This window comes from Panthera uncia, chromosome C2, assembly GCF_023721935.1.
Source record: "Panthera uncia isolate 11264 chromosome C2, Puncia_PCG_1.0, whole genome shotgun sequence".
NCBI lineage: Eukaryota > Metazoa > Chordata > Mammalia > Carnivora > Felidae > Panthera > Panthera uncia.
In genome coordinates this window covers 92,549,843-92,574,981 of record NC_064810.1, presented here as the reverse complement: position 1 = coordinate 92,574,981, position 25,139 = coordinate 92,549,843, and the positions used below count along the sequence as shown (strand labels likewise).

The following is a 25,139-nucleotide window of genomic DNA, read 5'->3' as shown; positions in this document are numbered from 1 at the left end:
TGGAAATCTACAAAGAAAACCTCTCAGCTTTAACCAAGACCTTAGAGTGAGAGGGCAGCTGTAGCAGAGCTCTGTGAACCAAGGCTACAGGCCTAGGAGTTGTGTGTGCCATACCCTTCCTGAGAAGCAAGATCCTGAGTAACACATTGAAACCTCTGGATGTTCATGTTCTCACTCAGGAGTGGGTATCATAATCCTAACTAATCTCCAGCTTTGACTGTTAGAATTACAACATAATGACCACAGGCTTGGAAATGCAAAGATGTTCCCTAGAAGATATTTATAAATCATTTATCTGCTAAGGGCTTAATATCCAAAATACATAAAGAACTCATATAACTCAGTAACAAACAACAACAAAAACAACAACAAAAACAGTTAAAAAATGGGCAGAGGACTGGGATGCCTGGGTGGCTCAGTCAGTAAAGCCTCCAACTTCAGCTTAGGTCACGATCTCACCATTGCAAAGTCTGAGCCCCACGTCAGGCTCTGTGCTGACAGCTCAGAGCCTGGAATCTGTTTCGGACACCGTGTCTCCCTCTCTATCTCTGCTCTACTCCCACTTGTGCTCTCTCTCTCTCTCTCTCTCTCTCTCAAAAATTAATAAACATTTAAACAATTTTTTTTAGAAATTAAAATAAAATGGGCAGAGGATCTGAGTAGATATTTATCCAATGAAGACATCCAGATGGCCACAGGCACATAAAAAGAAGCTCAACATCACTAATCCTCAGGAAAAGGCAAATCAAAACCACAATGAGATATCACCTTAAACCTGTCAGAAAGGCTAGTGTCAAAAAGACAAGAAATAACAAGCATTGACAAAGATGAGGAGAAAGGGGAACACTCATGCACTGGTGGTAGGAATGTGAATTGGTGCAGCCACTATGGAAAACAGTGTGAGGGTTCCTGAAGAAATTAAAATTAGAGCTGTCATATGATCCAGGATTTTCACAACTAGGTATCTAACCAAAGAAACCAAAAACAATAATTGGAAAAGATATATGCACCCCTACGTTCATTTCAGCATAATTTACAATAGCCAAGATATGAAAACAACCTGTGTTGTTGGATGAATGGATAAAAAGAGATGTGGGGGGCGCCTGGGTGGCGCAGTCAGTTGGGCGTCCGACTTCAGCCAGGTCACGATCTCGCGGTCCGTGAGTTCGAGCCCCACATCAGGCTCTAGGCTGATGGCTCAGAGCCTGGAGCCTGTTTCCGATTCTGTGTCTCCCTCTCTCTCTGCCCCTCCCCCGTTCATGCTCTGTCTCTCTCTGTCCCAAAAATAAATAAATGTTGAAAAAAAAAAAAAAAGAGATGTGGTATATATGTGTATGTATGTGTGTATACATATACATATACATGCATGTATACATATGTATGTATGTATATGTATATATGTGTGTGTATGTATGTATGTATGTATATGCATGTATATATATACATACACATGAATATATATATGCAATGTATACAAATGGTGACTCACTGTTGTATACTTGAAACTAATATAACGTGTCAACTCTAAATAATAAATACGTGACTAATAAATTTAAAATAAAATTAAAAAGGAATACATGAAAAAAAGTTAATTAACTTAAAAAACAAAGATGCTCCCTAGAGACTATTGCACAAAACAAGGAGTCTCTTCAACACCAAAATGCAGATGACCGAATGCTGGGGTGTGAGGTAAGTGGTAAGTGGGGTATGACAGGAAACCTACTTACTTTTAGATATTAACAAACATATGGATTTGAACAAGAACTAACACTACGATGCATAGTATTCAAGTCAAATTTCAAAGAGCACACTTAACCACAGTATTACTCATCAACTTAACCAGAAATTCATAAATCTCCTGTGCTTCTGGATGGAAAAACAATATTAAAAAAAAGCTTTTTGTTTTGGAGATTGCTATTTTGCTTTGGGGTTTTTTTGTTTGTTTGTTTCTATTTTGTGTTTTCCTCCATCCCTTATCAACACTGATTTCTTGACCACATCTTAAATTTATAGCATATTTACTCAGATGACTAACTGTAGGCTTTAGTCTTGTTCAAGCAAGTCTTGTCTTCAGCAACATGCTAAAATCACCAGAAGGGTTAGCTGAGGGAAATCAGGATCTGCTTAATTTGAAACTCCTTTTAAGAGAATCTACAATTGAGGCACCTGGCTGGCTCAGCCACAAGAGCGTGTGACTCTGGATCTGGGAGTCATGAGTTTGAGTCCCACATTGACTGTAGAGAGTACTTAAAAACAAACAAACAAACAAACAAACAAACCTTAAGAAAAGAGAGAGAATCTACAATCAACTCTGCCTCCATCCAAAGAAAAGGACACAGTGCCCTGTGTTTTCACTAGCCTTCACTGTTTTGACACATAGTAAGAGAATGAGTGAGATCGACATGGGCAAAACTTGCCACTGAATCATCTGATAATAGTTTTTAGAGGCACTGCTAGTGTTCTTCGGTTATGGGTACTATATACCTATAACCTGAAGGGGAAAAAAAGGCTGAATAGTGTGGCCCTTAGTGGTACTAGAAATGAAGAATCTTTACACAAGTATTCCCAACTGGCTTTCATGATAAATTACACAATAAATCGTTTGCATCCTCATACTGTAGCCAGGTCACTCTCAACTACATTACCCAGAAGTTCTTACCTATCATCCTCTGTTTCATTGTCCCTCCCAGCCCCCCAAATCCTCACACATAAACCTAGATCCCCGAGAGGGGCAAATATAAAAGCAAAGAGTAAGCAATTTGCTACAGTGCCATGCCGGGTTACGGGTACCTGGTTTTCCCTCTGCTCTGGATAGAGAAAAGTACGGATTATGCACCTGGCAAATATTTGCATGGTCTCCAGAGCAGTTACATTCATCCATTTGCTCACAAAAGTACATAACTACAGCTGAAAGAAAAAATCAATTCAATTCAACAAACATTTAACAAGCTCTAGTCTGATTGCTGAGCCTTTGGGAAAAAAAATCATGCACCTGGCTATTGAAGCCGATTTTTGAAGAAGTCTAGAAATATGCTATTCTCTCCCCTCTCCCACCAAAAGCAAATCATGAGAAAAAAAGCAACCAATTCCCTCAAATGATCAGCACAGCCCCATTTCATATTGTAAAATGTAACTAGTGCAAAGCATGCCAGTTCCTTTTTGTAGAAGGAAAATAATTCCCTTCTTATCTTTCTGGGGAAACAGCAATTTGGTTTGTTGTATAAAGAACAGTGTCTCCACTTGCTAAGAAATCAGTGATTAATTACCTAGTCATCAATCACCTGTCAGTATTTTGGATCTAAAGATTAGAATAACTACATATTGAAATAAGTCATGGCATCATTGCTTTACATTCTGAATTCAGACTTATCAGGGATCTACATAAAATGAATTCTAACATGCAATACAAGGGTAGGGCAAAACCAATCCCTGTCAAACATTTAAAGAGATTTAGGTTACTCAACCACGAGCCAGGCTCTATCACCTACTTGGTGACATCAGGAAAGTCATGTATAAACTCTGAGACCTCAAGGGCTCTGTCTGTAAAACAGGGGTAACCATACCTCTTTTATCTCATTTGTGGGCATCATAAAGGTCACGTGAAATAATGTGAAGGAGGGTTTTATGAAAATGGTTAAATTCATCAGTACTGATGCTTAACTCCACAGTCCCGAAGACATGGCAGAAGGAAAAGCTAAGAAAATCCATCTCTGTTCCCCAAAGTGCAAAACAGGGTCTTTACAAGTTCAAATGAGCTGTGGCCCCTTTTGTTTTCCCACAGGGATGGTTATAGAATCGTGTCCATGACACTAGTTTTAGAAAGAAGGGAAAACACTTTTTCCTTATCCTATTTTTTTGTTACATGATGCAGTAGGTGGATACTTTTTATTTAGCTTGTCAGTATTTAAGCTGCTGTTGGCTATTAAATATTATATTTAGTGTCAGTCTCCGGGATGAAACAGTTGACATTAAGCAAAAATGACACATATTCCACTAAGATAGGGCGTTCCAAAACTCAGCAAAACATAGGAGTAATATGATCTTTTTCTTTTTTAAATCATCTACTCTATATTGGCACTAGAGACAAAATAAGGTAATGTTCTGGACCTCAAGGAACTCAGAGTTTAGAGTGGAAACAGCCAAAACATTACAAAACTGTGAGATCACTCTAGCGAGAAGATGTCAGTAGGTAGGTGTCACAAGGTACAGAGGAGGGGGCTGCTGTCTGAGCCAGGTGTTCAGGAGGGAGGGTAGCTGGCATGAAGAAATAGCGCCTGCTGTGTGCATGAGTGCAGCACTGAGATAGTGCTGAAGCACACTGTGAGTCAGGCTGGAGGGAGAGACAGAGATCCCATCATGAGGGACCTGGGAATGGAGGGTGTAGAACCTAAGAGTGGGGAATGCTCTGTGGATTGATGCAAGGAAGGGAGTATCACGTGAGCGGTGCATTGATGAAGGAACAGCTGCACGAAGGAGACCCTGACATTCCTCCACCCAGAACATTCCACTGTGAGCGAAATACTACATCTAAAAGAAATTTCCTGCTAAAAAAGGAAAGAGTTGATACACTTAAAGGTAAAAGGGAACCTAACTTGTAAAACTGTAATAAATGTAACCACAGCCTAGAACATGTTAATAGAGAAAACATTAGCCACGCTCTTTTAGGATTTGTACAATATGCTTGTACATTTTTTATTGACCTCGACTTCTACTTCCACCTCAACCTAAAAAGGATCATTTTATGTACATATAAATGGGGTAGAAAAATCAAGGACTCAGTCAGTTTCGGCTTCCTAGAACAAGATGTAGCCCTTCAGGTGCTGGGTACTCAGTCAACTGGAGGGTCAAGTGGGTTGTCGGTGAATCATCTTGAGGAAAGCCAACACACAGACAGGCAGATGTGCAGGACCATTCCAGGCTCACTGGGAAGCCTGAGTTGCAAGACACTATCCAGGAAACGATTACCTCTACAATTAAGTTAACTGGGAATATTTTAAAAAGAAAAGACCAGGGGGACACCTGGGTTGCTCAGTCGATGAAGCGCCCGACACTTGATTTCAGCTCAGGTCATGATCATGATCTCATGGTTCATGGGATTGAGCCCTGCATCATCAGGCTGCATGCTGACGGTGCAGATCCTGCTTGGGATTCTTCTCTTCCTCTCTCTCTGCCCCTCCCCCATGCAGGTTTTCTCTCTCTCTCTCTTTCTCTCTTTCTGTCTCTCTGTCTCTCTGTCTCTCTCTGTCTCAAATAAACATGAAAGAAAGAAACAAAGAAAGAAAGAAAGGGAAAAACAGAAAGAGAGAGAAAGAAAGAAAGAGAAAACAGAAAGAAAGAGAAAGAAAGGGAAAAAGAGAGAGAGAAAGAAAAAGAAAAAGAAAAAAGAAAGAGAAAGAAAGAAAAAAGAAAAAAAAACAGAGAAAGAGAAAAAGAAAGAGAAAGAAAGAGAGAGAAAGAAGAAAGAAAGAAGGAAGGAAAGAGAGAGAGAGAAAGAGAGAAAGAAAGAGTGAAAGCAAGCAAGCAAGGAAGCAAGGCAGGCAGGCCAGGGACTGGGGGGAAGAAGGGAAATAGGGAATGAAGAGTTATTGTTTAATGGGTACTGAGTTTCCGTATGGGACAGTAAAAAGTTCTGGATTTGGATGGTGGTGATGATTGCACAACTATGTGAATGTACTTAATGCTCCTTAACATAATGTTGCGGTATGTATACTTCGCCACAATAAATAAGAGAGAAAGAGAAGCAAAACCAAAAAGTAGTAAGATTTTGAGTAAATTCAGCAAGGAGCCTCATACTGTCTTCCTGAATGTGATGCACAGACCAAAACACAGTTTATCAAGAAATGCTTTAAAGAAAAGTATCAACGGGAACATGCTAGTGGTCTGCCAGAGACTGTATGTTCCAGGGGACTCTATCATGTAATTAGGGCAGGTTTTCTAAAACAATAGAACACTTCCCCCTAAAGGAGACAGATCTCTTCACATAATCTGGTTCATAACTTTTCCATGCAGCCTAGTAAGATGATATTATCATCACCATGATTATGATGGTAGCTATTTGGTATTTATTAAGAGTTCTCAGTGAGCCAGCTGCTAGTCTTTTCTTCTTTGTTGTAGATGGGAACAAAAAAAGACAAGTTCTGTGCATTGCTTTGGAAAGTAAGCAACAGGACCCAAATCAGAAGCAATGCCCAAGGCCACAGCACTTGGCAGGAGATGTTGTACTCAGCCTGATTTGGAGGCCCTGGCAATGCTTTGTTCCCCCATTCCAAATCCTCACCACCAAGCAGCGCTCCAACTTAGAAAAGAGTATGTATTTGCTTGTCAAACAGCAGATATTTCTTTTTGCAGTCGCAAAACGTCCAGTAGATTTCATAAAATTACTGAGGTTAAAATTACTGAGGTTAAACCACAGAGATAAGAAATTCAATCTCTGGTTTAATTAATTGGTTAGTAATAATTGGTTATTCTTTTTTTTTTTTTTTAAGTCTCAAATGTTTCCCATGTAAAAAGCAGTTAAAACTGTGCATGGCTCTAAATTCTGTGCCTGTAATCCTGGCAGAATTTTATTTTACAGGTTGCAAAAAACCCCAAATAATGGTAATTACATAGTAAGTATTGACTGTTTAATTACATGAGACTGCCTTATAATCACCAAGTCATTAAGGGTGTTATGAGATCTAAAAACTACAAGCCACCAGAGTGCTGTGCATCAAGTTGTTTGGCAATTCACTGATATGAGGTAGAATGGAAGTATTTTGAACTAAAGCAATCTCAACACTTCAAATGAAAGGTGGGTACACATGTGCCAAGCCAGCAGAAGATGCTTATTAATAAAGGCTGATGCTGAATAAGTGAATAAATGAGGTGAACGGAGCCCCATGATAGAGGTAAGAGTGGTAGAGACTCCTTCTCAGAGGCAAAGACACCAAGAAGAGCCCCTATATCACCTGAGAAGCAATACCTTAGTCCAGTGGCTCTCAATTCTGGCTGCACACTAGAAGCATCTGGAAAGTTCTGGAAATCACTTCTACCCAACCATACACCAAACCAACTAAAACCAAGTCTTTAGAAAAGGACCCAGATATGTATAGGTTTTCAAAGCTATCCAAATGATTTCTATAAACAGCGAGGGCTGCGAACCACTAGTAGTAACAAGAAATCCCACGTCGTCCCCTGCAGCAAGTTTTGGTAGCAACTATGGAGGTCTTGCCGCCTAGCAGAGAAAGAGACCCTTCCACATGGCATGTGGCATACAGGCACTCACATAGGTCTTCCCTCTGTGCTCACATAGCAACCATCGAATTCATTACACCCGACAGATCATAGCATGAGGTAGCATGGTCTTAAGCCAAGTCAGACGCAAACAACATTGAGATCTATGAGGATGAAGAGTGCATCAGCCAACACATTTCAAGGGTGAATGATTCACTCTCACCCACCTCCTAAAGTTCTAGAGTGGTACAACCAACTCTTATTTCCTGTAATAATCCACCTTATCTTTACAAATCACTGAGAGGTTGAGTTTTCTTTTTTTTTTAAACACTAAAAATCAACTATAATATCTAAATGGTAATTATGTCATTAAACACCATGTAAGAAGTATTGCAAACTGGATTTAACATAAATAATGCAATTCTTTATTGCACACACAAGGCTATGCGTGTTTCTGACTTCACCTTCTATGAATGCTTCTTTCAGATCGTAAAACTTATAAAAATAAGACCATAGAAAGAACTGGTAAGCTAGGCTCCACTGGCACATGTGTTTGGGAAGAAGAAAAGGTTGCTGAGTGCCTACTGTGTGTCAGGTGCTGTGCTGAGGTCTTCCATACACATTACACTTCGGGCTTCCCAACAGCCCTACACTGTGCTGTTACTAACAGATGAAGAAATCCAGATTTGGAGAGTGAGTTGGCTATCTTTACACAACCAGAACGAGGCAGAGCCTGACTGTGAATCCAGCTCAGTCCTGTTCCAAAATCCTTTTTATTTTCCACTTACAAAAATGCTAAATTGCACCCCAAGATGTGCAAATGCCAAGGCCTCAAAGCTTCTTCCATATCTCCCTTCCACAATCCATTCAGGTCTCTACTCTGCCTGGGCAGCATTAATTGCTCCATATTCTATACTCCCACTGTCTCTGCCCACCAATTTTAAGAGTTTTGCTATCTTGTCTCATCCTTAAAGAAATGGTTCTCAAGTGGGGACGGTTTTACTCCCTAAGAAATATTTGGCAATGTTTGGAGAAATTTTTGATTGTCATGACTTTGAAGTGTCATTAATATCTCATGGGTAGAGGCCAAGGATTCTACATGTTCTAAACATTCTACAATGCACAGGAGAGCCCTCCACAACAAAGAGCTATCAGTCCCAAAATGTCAATAGTTCCAAGATTGAGAAACCCTGCCTTGAGTGATAATGTGGCTTAACAAATGTGCTTTAGTGTCTTCCCCTACAAAATCATGAGGAGTAACGAAGACAATACATATGAAAGCTTTTAGCACATGGTAAGCACCCAGAATCCTAATTAGATAATCTGACTGCACACTTTCGTAGAGCAGGAACCACCTCAGTTGGCTCTACATTCTTCCCACACAAAGCTCAGGGTTTTTTCTTTTTTTTTAAACTGGCACTCAACAAATGTTGAAATAATGCACTCTTTGTATTGGAAATTCTTGATTAAAAAAACAAATGCCACTATTATCTAAGAAATACAACGTTCTCCCCATATTCATTCCTTACTAAACAACATATGAATAGTATAATTTCATGATTCACTAGAACAGACTATGAAAAGCTACATTACAACCTGAGTATATCATAGAATCATCTCTATATCGAGATGATTGATAAGCTCACTATTAAAATGCCTTGTCTTACTTTAGCAGAAGGTTAATTAAGAGATCACAATACACAGACTTGAGGAAATCTCATGCAAGAGGCTCAGATTCTTCTCTACACCAGGTCAGTTTGACCATATCGATTCTCAGGTCTTGAGTTGAATTATTCAGGACAACCTTAAACTGTAAACACAACATGTCAAATAAAAACACCAAATGCTTAATATCTCGATGAGTACATCAAACCCGGTTGACATCATATCTCGGGTCAAGATCTTTATGTTTTTTACTTTTCTCAGTTGATATAAGCTGGAGTCAGCACAGAAACCCTAAAATCCTAATGTAAATGATTACAAAAAGCATTAGGATTAGCATTCACTCAGTTGCTACAACAGGATAATCTACTTTCATTTTTGCAGTTTCTGGAGGCATGGCGCCATGGCCCTAGCCATCAGAATAAACCCGTATGCTTATTAGAGGTGCAGATTCCTGCACCCCACCCCAGACCGACTGAATCAAAATTTCAAAAATTGATCTTATAAATCTACATTTTTAATAATTTCCCAAATATTTGTTTTGCACACTAAAGTCTGAGAACCTCTGCCAGGAGGCTGGACCCCAGAAAATGGATTTGCCTCACTTTGTAAATTTCCAGCATGGGTCTGGCTTCTACAGACTATGAACAATTCATTTAATATAAACTCCACATCCACTTCCGACCATAAAAATAAGTAGGGCATTTTGTTGATTACTTTTGTGCAAATAGGCATTTCTATTTCTGAAGTAAGTAGACTAATATTTTATGGCAAACACTGAAAAAAAACCTGGAAATGAGTATAAAAAGGATTCTCAAGGAAAACAAAGCTCAATTCTGAGCCCCACAATGGTCAACGTCTGCTATGCGCCAGACTGAGGAGACAGTGATGGCTAGAGAGACTAGGTCCCTATCCTTATTTTTCCTTTATTTATGCATTTAAATAGTTTAATATACACTCAAACAAAAAAGGAAGATGATTTCAGAGTGGCAATGCCACGAATGCAATAAAACAATTTCATGAGACAGAGAAAGTCTGTGGGGGAAGGAGGCAGAGGTAGTGGCTGTCTGTAGTAGACACAAGGATGGAAAATGGTGTCCCTGAGGAGGTAACATTTGAACTGAGACCTGAAGGAGAAGGCGCCAGTCATGAGAGGGTTGGGGGAAAGTGTTCCCGACAGAGGAAACTGTGCTGTAAAGACCCTGAGCTGTGAACAAGGTGCTCATGAAATTATTATAGGAATTAAATCAGAAATCAGATCGCATATACAAGATGTTCTGCAAAATAGAAAGCTATTTAGAAGTATAAAGTATTATTTTTAGTAATATATTAGAACAGTTCTGGAGAGAAGCTGCAATAATGAAAGGCCTCAGATCTGTGTGATATAAAGAATTAATCAAGCAACTTGAGGCTATATTGCTTAAAGAACAATAGACACAAGTATGTGTTTGAGTGAAGAAAGGAGAAGTCTTCTTTGAATATTTCAAGAACTATGTTCTTGTGGAAGATGATTCATTTTTTTAAATAGCTCTGAGGGTATGGAGCAACTTGAAATGGTAAACATTTTAGAAAGGTAGAAGAATCTTGGCTCATAATGATAATGAACACTCAAAGAGAGTTGTAGGAAAATGGACTGACTGGAAGGTAGTGAGTTCCATATGACCAGAAGTAATCAAGGTCAGGCTGAATAGACATTTGGCAGAGGAATGATTGGACTAGATTACCTAAGAGGACCTCCGCAATTCTTTGAAAACACACATACATTCACTCGAGGTGCTCTCTCTCTCACACGCCCTGTAACCTCCAAGATGGCCTCTTCAGTTCATGCTTTACAACTTTGGGAGGTTTTGAGAAAAACTTGAGAGATACTGAGGATTCTACCATATTCACAATTCACCCTGTCATTCTGCAATAAATTATGTCTCCATGTCCATAATAACCAATATATATTTCAAAATGGCAAATTAAGAAACCGGATAGACCAACATTCATTTTTGAAATTTGTGGCTAAGATTTAGTGGTGTTTCAGCAGTACACATTAAACAATTATCTCAATATATTAAAATATTAAAATATTACTTTATTGTAACAAAAACATTATCTGGATTCCATTAGCTCCCAATAGGTGGCATGCCAATAAATAGCCAAAATCTTTAGCACACAGGTATGTGGCTTTTTGTTGGTTTGGTTTTTAATGGGAACCATAGGCCCAGGAAGATGATTTCTACAATAAAAGTCCTGACAGAGAATCACTACTCTATTATTTATGTATTAAATCCAATAAATAAAGTAAAAAACATAGTGACTTGTCACTTGACCACCTGGGACGAAAATGCTAAACGGTAAGCCTTCTAAGGACAGAGAGACCAAGCCAGACTTGGGAGTGAGACTAGAAATAACTTTGAAAATCTAAACATTACTAAATGACCTTTATATGTCCACACCCAAATGCATGTGGTTCATATTCAGATAGATTGCAGAAAATATTCTCTTAATATCTACATTTTTGTGCACATTTGTGTTTATTGTATTAAGTACATTTCTTAAAAACTACTTGCAAATAAAATTCTATCATGTCTCTCTTAGGACAACTCACAAAAATGAATCTTTCCATAAAATAAAGACAAGGTCTATGTAATTGTTCATAAAATTAGACTTCATTTTGTAAAATCCAGGAACACCAAAAGCTGAAATCAACAAGTTGAAATCAAACTTAATACAAAGAAACTTTAAAACTTAATACAAAGAAAGAGTTTATCATAGAATTTTTTTTTGGTATACAGATCTCTTCTCAGGGCTATGAAAATTTCTATGTATGCTTATAGTATTTTAGAAATATGTCTATTCCATAAAAGGTAAATATAACCTGTAATGTGAACAATCACTTCCTAACTTATTTTTCTTTAGGCTCACATATATTAGATTGTGCTATTTTATTAAGCTGAATCCCTCAGAACTCCGGGTAACAAAAGGACTGGATTAGTGGCTCAGGAAACCCAGGTATCTCTGTCCAGAAGCAGGTGCCACCTAACATCTGAGTTGCCTAGACACCGATCTCTTAAATGAGTAGGGAGTTTTAATTCTTCAGATATATCATTACCATTACAAATCCCCAAAGCATTTCTAATGACACTTGTACCTGACTAATGCACAGAGAAGCTGCGATGCCACAAAACAATACATAGGGCTGGTAAAAGAGACCAAGTCTTCTGTCCCAGAGTCCAACATGTTCACCAGGACTTTCTTGGCAATCTCCTTCCAGCTTGAGTGGTGTCAAAGTTTTGTAACGACCACTAAAATAATGGTATCTCTAGGATAATGTTAACAACATAGTTGGTGAATATCTTTCCTCTCTAAAAAAGATCTGAGACCTCTTGACACTTGTTTCCTTTCCTTATTTTTTTTTTTCAGGCAACAAGAAATTCGGGATAGTTGTGAATTTTCCAAACCTTCTCATCCTTAACTGAACCTCTTTGTTGCCTTATCTTGCAAGAGTGTACAGTCCACCTCTTAGAGGTGGACAAAGTTGTGAATCATGACCCAAATGCATGTTCTACAGATGGGAAGAAGCATGGTACTGTGGAATGGCTCTAAGGGTGCCATGAAACCAGGAGCATGCCACAGAGTTGCAACTCCAGACTGTCAGCAAATCAGAAGTAATTTTCTACCTAAATCAGAGTTTAATTCATTAGCCCACATTAATTCACAAGTTCTAACCAATTTCTCAAAACGCAATAACACAATCTTCCAACCTAATTATCTTCATTGACAGCATTTAAAAGCATTTGCTGAGACACATTTCTTCCTTGTGTCAGACAGGATCAACGTCAAGTGAACAGCTTGGGTGGACGACATTCTGTCTAATTGCAAGGGGTTGCCATTTCAGGAACTAATCATTTCTTGCGAGGGAGAAATTCTCCCCTAGAGTGGACACCAATAAATAAATACCTCCCAATAAATAAAGGTTTAAATAGGTACCTGTTTACAATTGTGTTCAGATTCTCAAGATCATCGTGTGTGTGTGTGTGTGTGTGTGTGTGTGTGTGTGCGTGTGTACTCTTGGCATTCTGTTGAATTGGAAATATTACAATATAGATGACTTCCACAATAATTTTAATCACTTAGAGAAGTTTAGGGATCTGAAGAGAAACTTTTAAAAACAGAACAACAAAAGAGATAATTTGTAATGAAAACACCATCCCATCTAACTACCACTCAGGAAAATGATAGATATTTCCCTATAAATAATCATGAGAAAAGAACTGGGTTTTTTTGAAGGCATTTATTTCAATAGCTCTTTCACTAAAACCCCCTAAACTTTAATCCAAAACAGTTCATTTCCATTTCCTTTTGATAATCAGAAAGGAAATCAACCCACATTTTTTAAACAGTCATTTTTTTTAGATCCTTTACTGGGGGGTAATATCTTTTAAAAGCATTTTGAGTGAACGTATAAGCAAAAACTACTAAAAGGACAAAACATACTTCTTATTCCTCATGTCAAGTTTAACTTTTACTTATTTCATATCTTCTAAAAGTCATTGCTGCCATTAGGCCTTTGCTTTGTGAGGTAGCCAGGTTTCTCCTAACATTGTTCACTAAACTCATTTTAATTCATGCCCTGGGCCAATAACAAATCTACTTTTCCAGCTGTAATGCTTTAACAGCTTAAATTTCTAAAGTAACAAGCATCTTTTGCTCCTTTGAAAACCAGTTCTGGCAGTGTGATGTAAAGGAAAGTAAACACTTAAAGAGGTTCAAATATGCAGCATCAGAATTCACGTGTCAGATATAGACACTGTTGTATTTAATGAAGGTCAATGCCCAAATCCCGGAATCCAGTTTAGGCAATGGGACTACAGACATATTTCAAAAGATGGAGAGTCAATTAACAAGCACATAATTTTGTTGTAAATCTGTTATAAGACATATATGAACAAGAAGGGACAGCATTTCTAATTAGCATGCATGAATCAAAAACCATATATACGCCATGCTATATTCAAATTAAATGAACCTACCTTATAAACTTGTCCATATGTTCCATTTCCAACAAGTTCCACTAATTCAAAAATCCCTGCAGGGTCCTAAAAGAAAATAAACAAACAACAAATACTCAGCACAATATTCTAGGCATTGTTGTAATCAAAAGCAAAAATTCAAAATAAGCAAATAAATAACTTTAGCTTTGGGGGTATTCATGTGTTAATATTAATTGCTATTAAAATTTAATTCAGCTACAGCTATGAAATTAGTCAAAATCTACTTTCTTTCCATTTTACATCTCTATGAGATGTGTTTAAATCAGACAAAAAGAGATATGACTTTCACTGAAACAATAACAAAGAATTAACATATTTCTCACAGTCAGATGGAAACACACTTGCAGGTATATCAGGATAAAATGAAAGAGCCATCATCCTGAGAAAGGATTCTAATTTCTCAGATCTTTCTCTATGAAGCTTCTGAGCTGTCCATTATGTTGAACACAGTCAAGAAGGGGGTGTTTCTGTGTGGTGGGGCAATCTTACATAAGGTAGTCAATGGTTCCCAAGAGCAGATCCAACCAACATAGCTGCCTCTGGGGCACCTGGGTGGCTCAGTCAGTTAAGTGTCCAGCTCTTGGTTTTGGCTCAGGTCATGAGTTCACGATGCGTGAGATCGAGACCCGCATCGGGCTCTACGCTGTCAGTGTAGAACCTGCTTGGGATACTCTCTCTCCCTCTCTCTCTAGCCCTCCTTTGCTTGTGTTCTCTCTCTCTCTCTCTCTCTCTCTCTCTCTCTCTCTCTCTCTCAAAAATAAATAAATAAACTTTAAAAAAAACACAGCTGCCTCTCTCAGCATGTTTTTCTTTGGATTCATCTTCCCTCTTTACAAGGCTGTCCTTGCAAAATATGTTTCTGTGGATGGTCTCCGGATCCTGCAGTACCTGAAGAGTCCCTGCAGGATTTTGAAGACAAACTAAATTGGAGATTGATGCAAGTCCTTACCACCAAACAGGTGTCACCTAACCCTCAGAGTCAGCTAAATGTTAGGGTGCTCCACAAATGTCCAATGAGTGCTACTTCTTACTAAATTACTGTCCACAAAAGTTGAAAAAAATATCAAAGGCTATAAAATTCAACTCAGAAGCATAAACTGACTCTGACCTCTACTGATATCTAATTGGACAGAAATTATTTCTTTAAGGGCCTAAATGAAGAATCACAAACTTAAACGTCCACAGAGACTAGGCAAGTAACATAAGAGAGCAAAGTGCAGGGCGCCTGTGGCTCAGTTGGTTAAGTGTCTGACTTCAGCTCGGGTCATGATTTTGCAGTTCGTGAGTTCAAGCCCCATGTCAGGCTCTGTGCTGACAGCTCAGAGCCTGGAGCCTGCTTCAGATTCTGCGTCTCCCTCTCTGTCTCTGTGCCTCCCCCACTCATGCTCTCTCTCTCTCTCTCTCTCTCTCTCTCTCTCTTTCTCTCTCTCACACACACACTCTCTCTCTCAAAAAAATAAACATTAAAAAAAAAAAAAGAGTGAAGTGGGCCGGCTGGGGTCTGTGGCAGCCTGAAGAAGCCATGTCTCCCTGCAGAGAGGGAGGTAACATAGCTGGGACCAGTTGGTTCTTACATTAACCTATGAGCACAATATTGCCAGGTCTGAAGTTTTGTGTTTTGTTTTTGTGTTTTGTGTTTGTTTGTTTCCAAGATGTCCTAATTTTTATTTTTTTAAGTTTCTTTATTTATTTCGAGAGAGAGAGAGAGAGGCAGACAGAGAGAGAGAGAGAAAATCCCAAACAGGCTCCTCACTGTCAGCACAGAGCCTGATGCGGGGCTCGAACTCACGAACACATGAGATCATGACCTGAGACAAAATCAACTGTCAGAGGCTTAACCGACTGAGCCACCCAGGTACCCCCGTCTTAATTTTTAAATGTTAGGCGCGAACTGTGAGGGAAGGCCAAATAAAAAAAGGCTGCAAAAGCGTCAACATTTTTGTAAGAGCACCACCATATGTTGTCAGGGTGACTGAGAGGCAGGAGAGGGAAGGCCTGGGCTTTGGATTCAGACAGACCTGGGTCGAATACCAGCTTTCCCTTGACTGGCTGCATGATCATAGGACACCCTGGGAGAGCACCTCAGTCTCTGGGCAGAGAAAACAGATATGACACGCGCCTTGCAGAGCTCTGATGAGGAGTGAGTGAGGGCCTAGCACTACACCCTGCACATGGTTGGCCATTGGCTAACGTGTAATAGCAGTCATCCTGAAGCTGAGGGTCTGCACACCACTAGCAGCATTTAAAAGGTGAAGGGCTGCTCAAGGCTGCCATGCATGGGGAAGGAGACAAATGAGTTTGATGTGATAAGAGAGAGTCATTTCGAGTTACAGTCTTCAGCACATCAGGCCCAAGGAAAGCCCTTTGCTGTATGCCTTTGAAGACTCCGCAGAAAAAACAAATTAAAAAATAAAACAAAAGCCCAGCAGTTGAAGCACTTTGTCACTGAGAAAGATTGTCATCTGCGTAATCCATCGTGATAAAGCCAGGAGGGCAAGAAACCACACTCCACAGCCTGAGAAATCCGGAGGTTCCAGCCACGCCCCACGTGGTCAGGGGGTGTGGACAACGTTCCAGAGGGAACCCTGTGACAGGAGAGACAGTAAGGGCCCAGGGCCCTGTCAGCGGAGACCCCGCGGCTAACAGGGCACCTGGGAGGCCTCAGGATGGGAACAGAAAGTTGTGTGTGTGAGACCGCCAGGCCAGCAGAACAGCAGGTTCTATTACACGCAGGATTAGAAAGAAATGAGGGAACGAACAGTGGGGGAAAAAAAGCCCACAAATGGTGGCAGCTGCTGTTTGTTTCTAAGTTGTGCTCCCAGTAGTTTGTTTTCTCAGCGGTGTTTCTGCAACAAATTTTGAGAGAGGTTCTACATTTGCTCGAAATATCTCAATTGTGTTTTCAACATTCGTTTTTCTTGACTAAAAAAACAGAATTTGAATGAAAGAGAGAAGATCCAGAAGGGTGACTACCACCTGCCTTAGGGAGCCTACGAAGCAGTGGGGGAGGGGATGGCGGAAGGGGAGGGCAGGAGCAGAGCGGGGACAAGCTTCTAGGCCCAGGGGCCAACCCACCTCACAGACCCCTCCTCAGGGCTGAGGTTCAATGGGCTGATCTCAAGAGCATCTGGGCAACTGACTTCTAGCTCGTTCCTCTTGAACAGTCCACTGATGGGCCTATGTCTCAGCCAATCAGGACCAAGGAAGTGCAATGCCAAGATTTTTGTTCAGCTGCTGGGAGAGGGGTCTTCCAGCTGGGTGCATCCAACGGACTCAGAATTAAAGGTCAGAGTAACCACAGGGATGGATTGGTGACCACCTTGGGTAGACAAACAAACTAGAAACAATCATGAAATTGGGGTGGTTCTCCAGGAAATGGGACTCAGAATTACTGAGATTTACACAGAGGGATTTTATCAGGGTGTTCCACGGAATTAACACCAGTTGGGAATGAAAGAATTCGGATTGGAATTAGCAGACAGAATGATGCAACAGAACCAAAACTTCATCTGATCCCACAGGAGCTCTGGAGCCGAGGCGACTCTTCAAAGTTATCCTACCCCGGGGCATGGGAGCCTTTGCACCCCACCTCCATTGACTAGTCATTGCATACAGGCTGTCCACTGTCCCCATCCCAGAGGTTATGATCTTGTGTGAAGTGACACTCTTCTGCTGAGGACAATTCCCAGGTGAGAACAATCACTAGCTGCCTTCACTCTCAGCAGGTGGACCCCAGCAGGTGGACAAGGAGTGCCTCAGGAGCAAAGAAGGCAACTGGGTGACACATCACAGCAACCACTACAAGCATCATGGCTAGAAACGAGTACCAACGTGGAACTGGAAGAGAAGTCGAGAAGCATCTATCTTCTACAGTATGCTGACAATAATAAGACAATGGCACAATTCGGGTCATGGTATTTACAAGGAGGAGGCTCTCTGAGACCCTGGAAAGCAGAGGGCAGACATATTGTCCAGGAGCACTTGAATTAAGCACTTATCCTAAGCTTCCCTCTCCCCTACCTCCACTCCAAATACCCAAGAGCTGATGTTTGTGAATACTCCCATACACAAATGCATCTAACTGCTAGTTAGGCTCTTGTGGAATAATGCTACAGCTTGAACTGGGTAAGCATTCATTCATGTGTCTTCTCCACTCTTGGAGAACTCTAAAATAATTTCTCCCAAGGGTCACCAATGACCTCAATCTCTTATCTATAATGGTCTCTTCTCAGTCCCGTCCTGGCTATTCCCTTTGAGGCATTTATACTGCCAAGCATCATCACTCTTGTTGAAATATGTCCCCTCCCTTGTCTTCTAGCATACCACTCAGTTTCTCACAGAGATTCTGTTTCTTCCACCCAGACCTTAAAGATAGGCTGACCCCAACGTTCCAACCTCATGCTGGTCACTATACTAACGATTTCATCTCCCAGTATCCATTATATCCATCTACTCTGTTCTGTTCATACAACAGGCCTCATCTTCTCTTGCCAGGACTATTTACTTTCAATCAATTCTTTCCTCCTTCACACTGAACTTTCTAAAAAGACACAACACACCATGCTTTAGAATCCTACACAGTGTGGTTCAAATTGAAAGTCGAGGTCCTGTCATTCTCAGGCCCAGTTTTGATTCCCACTCTCACGTCCCATCATTTTGTACTACAACTAACCGCCTCAAACCACCCGCTATGTCCCTAGCACACCTTACAGGCCATGTCTCTTTGCCTTGGTTCATAATGTCTGTCTGCCAAGATTATTCCTTCTACCATTCAGGCAAGCCCAGCCTTAAAAACCCAGTATGCCACCTCCTCTGTGAAGCTTTTCTCAAATTAGTACCACCAACTCTCTGCACCCACAGCACGTTGTACATAGCTCTATCATAACCACTTTCACCTAGTGCCACTCCCTCTCCCATTTCTTTCCCTTGATAAATTACAAATGCCCTGAAAACAGGGACTATAACATATTTATTTTAGAATTTCCGAGCACTGAGCATGGTGTCCAACACAGAACTTCTAGACATAACTATTTGCTGAATAAGGTTGATGCCCCACTCCCAACTCTCCACCACACGCCTAGAGGAAGCTGCCAAAATTGGGATCAGAATGTCAAGCCAAAGGTCTAGCAAACTTACAACATTTCTTTTTACAATCTAGACAAGCTGTCCCAGTCACTACCCCTTCCATTTCCCTTACCCAGCTTCCAGTTGCACAAAACTGGCACATACTCTAGCTCCTATGGTATTCCCAGCTCTAAGGAAAATTCATAAAGCCCGTTGGTCTAAGCTGTGCTTCAGGTGCATTGAGAGGACAGGCTGTCAGGATGCCGCCAAGTGCAATGCAACAAGGCGATGTACCTAATAATCATGTTACAAAGACAGGAAAGCCAAGAGACAAGATTCAGCTTAATTCTCTCTCTCATGTTTGTTTAGCTGCTCATAAAGCCAGGATGGGCAGCATGGAAGAAGGTTACATACGCCAAGAAGAAAAGAGCAAATCATTGACATTTACCAAAGTCAGGAATCCCTGTTGGCTATACAAGCCTTTATTCAGATCTTAACCTTTGCTGGGAGACAGAGAAGAGAATTTAATTCTAAGGTAGAGTAGTTTACATTATTTCATAATGAAACATAACTACATATCAAAAGGCAAGCTGTTCCATAAAAGAAAATGTAACTTTTCAGTAAGTACTGATAAAGACAAATTTGGTTAGCCACTATAATAAAAATCACAATAATAGCGAACATTTTAGGAGTCTTTACGTGCCAGGCACTATTCAAAGCATTTTCTACGAATGGGTCATTTAATTATTACAACTATGTCAAATGGATGCTCTTGTTGTCTCCTGTTTTACAGATGAGGAAACTGCGGCACAGAGAGGTTAAGCAGTCGGTTAAGGTCACACCATTGATGAATGACTGATCTAGGATGGGTACCTGGCTGGCCAGACTCCAAACACTGGACTCTTGACCACTTTGGACCTTTTCAGCTTCATAAAATCAGCATTCCCAGCCCTTGACTTACTACTCACTAGCTCTCCAGCCTTGGGCAAGCTTCATCACTTCCCTGAGTCTCAGTTCCTTCATCTTTAAAATGGGGGATAATATTGCCTCCCTCACAGGGTTACCTTGACAGCTGTGAAAGTGTCTAGACTAGCTCAGGCCCTGACACCTATAGTATTTCAACAAACATTAACCTCCTTCCTTCTTTTTTCTCTTCAAAGAAAGAGTTCATTTAATATACACGGCCTATGCCACAGAAAAATTCCGTCTGTATTCTGTATATTTTCAACTAACAAAGCCAATAAAAGAAAATCTATTGTTTTTAACCAACACCAAGCACTTAGCAAACAGGGTCAGATATTTATGGGCAAACAGATGTCTCTTTAGAAATTACTGAGAAATTGGGAAGACACATTAAGTTTAGGGGGGCTCCTGGGATGCTGGAATAAATTCTCTCCTTCATCAGCTGATGAAATTCAGGCAATACTGGCAGGCTCAGGCCTGAATTCACCGCAGAACGGAGAGATTTAAGATTTAGGGGTTAAAATCCCAGCCACTGAATTATATTTTAATTCCTCCGGGCCCCCTGAATGACCCAGCATTTCTCAGAACACTAAACAACATCTCTACACTAAATCCCAAAGATCGAAAAAGACAAACTTAAATATATAACCAGGACGATGACTTCCTTTGTTTCACAAGAGGTGATGTATATTCTCCCCAACCCTTCTCCCTTCTCTGAGATGAAATTAACAGAGGGATTGGGAGAGATGATGGCCAGTGGCCAGTGGCCAGATTCTAGACACCTTTTCTCCCAAACTCCTCTCAAAGACCACTGTTCTGTTGCAGATCTTTCACTTGGGGTCACCAGTGCTTTGACAGGGTAAAACAGACCCCAGTAGAGTCCGGATGGCTGATACGGCTCCCAGAATGACTGGCCACCCCCAGATTCCCTACTGACATCTGCCAAATGACTGTGCTTTACTCTAAACTTATGGGCCTTGAAAAGACCAAAATGTTATTTCTCTTGGAACCATATTTAGCAGCTGTTTTGTTCGGTTTCAGCCCTAACTGACAAGCATATGCTTACAAAAGCAAAACAGCACAAAGAAAACAGGAACAGTAGGAGAACTCTCCATATTTATCTTGAGCCTCCAGGCTTTTCAACACCATCGTTCTTCCCAAGTGAGCACAGTGATGGGAAACATCGTACTGAGGCCACATGCTGTACTCACAAACAGGCAAGGTCCCTCAAAGCTCATTTTTTACTGGCTTTCCCTCCTTCTAATGCAGGGATCTGAAGACCCAAAGGTCTTACCTTCCACAATGGGGTTTACTCAATCCCTGAATGCTACCCACACTCTCCACACCCAACTACTGTCCAATGTAGGAGTGGGGGTACACTGGCCCCCACCTCCTGGTGCTTCCAATCTGATGAAGGAATAGACATGAGCACACATAACTACACATACATGGTCATTTAAATTTCAGTTAAATTAGAGTGACAAGCAACATGGAGGAAAAATGCAAGGCGCTCTAAGAGTATATACCTGGTAGACCTAGAATATAATCCAGACTTATCTTCATTAACATACTGCCCAAGCCAGCATTTCAAATAGAAGAGGTAATTCAAGTAAAAGAATATATTACAAAATATAAAAATAGGGGTGTTTTGGTGGCTCAGTTGGTGAAGCATCTGACTCTTGGTTTCAGCTCAGGTTATGATCTCACAGTTTGGTGAGTTCAAGCTCTGCATCTGGCTCTGCACTGGCAGCACAGAGCCTGCTTGGGATTCTCTCTCTCTCTCCCTTTCTCTGCCGCTCCCCCACTTGCACTGTCTCTGTCTCCCTCAAAATAAATAATAAGCTTTATATATATATATTATATATCATATATATATAATATATATGATATATAATATGAACTCAAAATAAATAGATATAGAACAATGACTGCTGAATTTTCTCATTTGATCATTTGTGCAGAACAAATTAAATTATGCAGACCTATCAACTGATGCAAAAAAGCTAGGGTTCAATTTAGGATTCCACTCCTTGCTAGTGTTATTTGACCTCTTGTATTCTGGTTTTCCCACTGTAAAATGGGAGAATCCCACTTGGCCTGCCTTCCCGGCAAGGCTGTGTCCTGAATGTGAACGTGCTGAACACCTCCCCAGCCCCACTTGTCCAGTGTTGTCCTTTGGAAAGGGTGGTACTGACTGTGGGCTGACTCCAGGACACCATCTGCCCCACACAGCTGAGCCTAGCTAGGTGGTATTGCTCTTCTTTTTACCAGTACTAGCTCCAGGCAGGGTGAGGACATGGTCCTAGCTAAGCATCAAGCAACACCATCCTTGATGACGGTGGCTTCTAGCCCACAGGACAAGGAGTCCAGAACCTCCCCACCTTCTATTTGGTTTGCTACCTGTTTTAGTTCCACCTGCTACTAAGCAACCATTGGTAGTGAAACAGCTTCCCATGCATCCTGCTCCCACTCACCTGCTTCACTAGAGACTCTATAGCTCCAGCCTGTCCTCATAAAGGCAGCCTTTAAAATTAGATCTGAAACCTGCTTCCTCAGAGCAATACCTGTGAGACCTGAAGCTGTAATGGTCATTATTACTGTCTCTGAAATAGACAATGGCCTAAATCCTTCATATATTTTTTCATCTTTAATCCTTACAACTCTATGAGGAGTACATATTACTAACCCCAATTTTCAGATGATGAAACTAAGGCTTCAAGGAATTAAGCAACTTACCCAAGGTTAAATATTATGTGGTAGAGACAGCAGCCAAGACCAGGCTGTAAAGTGAGGATAAATACACCTCTTCTGAGGACTGTTCTGAGCACCAGAAACAACGTATATAAAGAATTTCGCACAATGCACAGTGATAAATAAAAGCCACTGCTACTATTGCCATTGCTGCTGGTATTAGTAAACATTGTCCAAGGTGATAGCATTGGTTAGTAGTAGAGGTGGGAGTCAAATCCAATATTTTGAATGAAAGTCTGTCATTACTCACTTTTCTACAAATGGCCAATGTTGAAACTAACTTGTAGTTACAGGGATGGTGAAGACCTTGCAGTTTAACAATGGAGCCAGAGAAGGGCTCCAACCAGGTAGTGCAATCAGCCAAGCGACTTGGGACTAGAAGTAAAATATGCCAGTGGTTGCTCAGTGTCCCTGCCTTCCCACTCGAGCCTGCAGTTCCAGAGGGGGAAACCAAGCGGGCTCTCAGATTCTGTCCAAAGCTACAGTTTCGTTTCGTTTCTTTTCTTTTCTTTTTTCTTTTCTTTTCTTTTCTTTTCTTTTCTTTTCTTTCTTTTTTTTTTTTTTCCGATTTTGCCATCAGATAAGATGAATACTGGTTATTTTAAGTTAATCAATTGACAGAGGCAGTATACCAAGCTAGTTAAGGCCACAGACCCTATAGCCAGAAATCCTGATTCTGATCCCAGCTTCACCATTTACTAGCTAAGTGACCTTGAGTATATTATTTAAATCTCTCTGTGCCTCAGGTTCCTCAATTGTAAAATAGTGATTATAGTATGTCCACTAAACGGGATTATTACAAAATAATTAACATACATAAAATATTTAAAGCAATGTCTGGCATGTTGTAAGTACTCAAAAGTGTTGGCTAATAATTCTTTATCTCAGAATACAAACTCCAAACTCAAAATACAAACACTACTCAGATCAGTGACTGGGACATTATAGACACTCAGAAAATATCTGCTGGCTGAAGAAAGAAAGTTCTACCACCAAGAGCCACAAGACAGTAAGATCTCTGACATTCAGGAGCAGGGATTTCTGAGATCTTGTCAATAAATCCCTCTCCCCATTTTACAGAAGAGCAAAGACCTAGATAGATAGTTCCTATATACTCATACAATGATAGGATTTTCCAACAAGAGAGTTTACGTGGAATGTCCAACGTATCACCTAGTTAGTGGCAGAGTTAGAACAAGGACCCCAAGTCCTTTAGACTTCTAGTCTTTTCTTCCAGTCAATAAAATCCTCTGAGGAAAGGTAAGAAATCACTCGCTTTCAAACAGTGTCTGGCAGGGAGGAGAGCAGGAGTGTGGGGAGGATAGGTAGGTGCTTGCATTCATTTGTAAATTCCAGGTATTTGGGTTGAGAAGTGAATCTAAATCATGCCTGGGGAATGATATAATGTTATATATCATACATTTGCCAATTTGGTATCACTGAGATAGTCAATTTGGTCATATGTACATAGGTACATATCAGCATAAGAGATCATTGAATTTTTCCAAATGTATTTTTCTCAGTTCACAGATTTTACATAGTCATACTCATATTTAGCTTAGTTCCAAATTATCTCCTTAGAGCAGAAAACAAATAATTCTACATAAGCTTATTGTTATTTTATGGCTTACATTAGAAAAAATGGGCATGTATAATTAGGAACATAAAATTAAAAAGAGAACAATCAAAGAAGAACTTAGAACATTAACTTGAATATTTATTCTGATTTTGGTAGACTGGCTACTTTAATCCCTTGTTTACTGTTGAGATTGACCAGCCAGCCCTTCTCACACTTCCTGACCCACACACAGATCCTGAGCTATGCCAACAAAGTAGCCTTTGCACATGTACAATGCACAAAGCCCAATGCTCTGTTCAGGGACTATTTCCAACTCACCCACTGTCAGGGAAAGGCATACTAACTCCATAAAGCGGACTGAGAAATTTCTCCAGGATACTAAGCCAAAAGGCAGATTTTAGACAGGGATGGGATCTCCACCTTCCAGAACTTTCCCCAACTCTCCCACAGTCTGTTCAAGCTCAAACATGATAAGTTGCTCTAAAGGCCAATTTGTACATAAAGGCCACTATCCTGGTCCCTTCCCTCCCATCATCAGGTTGTCCCAGAGATTATATAGCTATTTGGGAAAATGTATCATTCAGTATACAGAGATATGCAAACATGAGAACTCTCTAGGCCTGTCAGGACAGAGTAGCTTTCCAGTATTTGCAGCAACACGAGGTTGAAATGTTGGGAACCAGGCTAGCAAAGATTCGGGTATTTTGCCTTTTTAAAGACGCTTATATGAAGAAAAAGAATAGCATTTGCAGCAGATGGACTTTAAAGACAAGAAGTGATTACCTAAATCATCAAGTAAGAAATATTAGGAAACTACCCAAGGTTCCATTTTGGGAAGAAGAGCCTGAACACTTCCCCAAAGGTAC

At 40.4% G+C, this 25,139-nt stretch overlaps 1 protein-coding gene across 3 annotated transcripts in view; it reads right to left on the bottom strand.

Annotated features, from left to right (window-relative positions):
* Positions 1-25,139, bottom strand: part of TNIK (TRAF2 and NCK interacting kinase) — a 393,469-nt gene that overhangs the window by 294,992 nt on the left and 73,338 nt on the right. For all 3 annotated transcript variants that reach the window (XM_049628573.1, XM_049628571.1, XM_049628572.1), the window contains exon 2: positions 13,896-13,961. In XM_049628573.1, the coding sequence (XP_049484530.1) occupies positions 13,896-13,961 (66 nt within the window). The remainder of the gene's footprint in view (positions 1-13,895; positions 13,962-25,139) is intronic.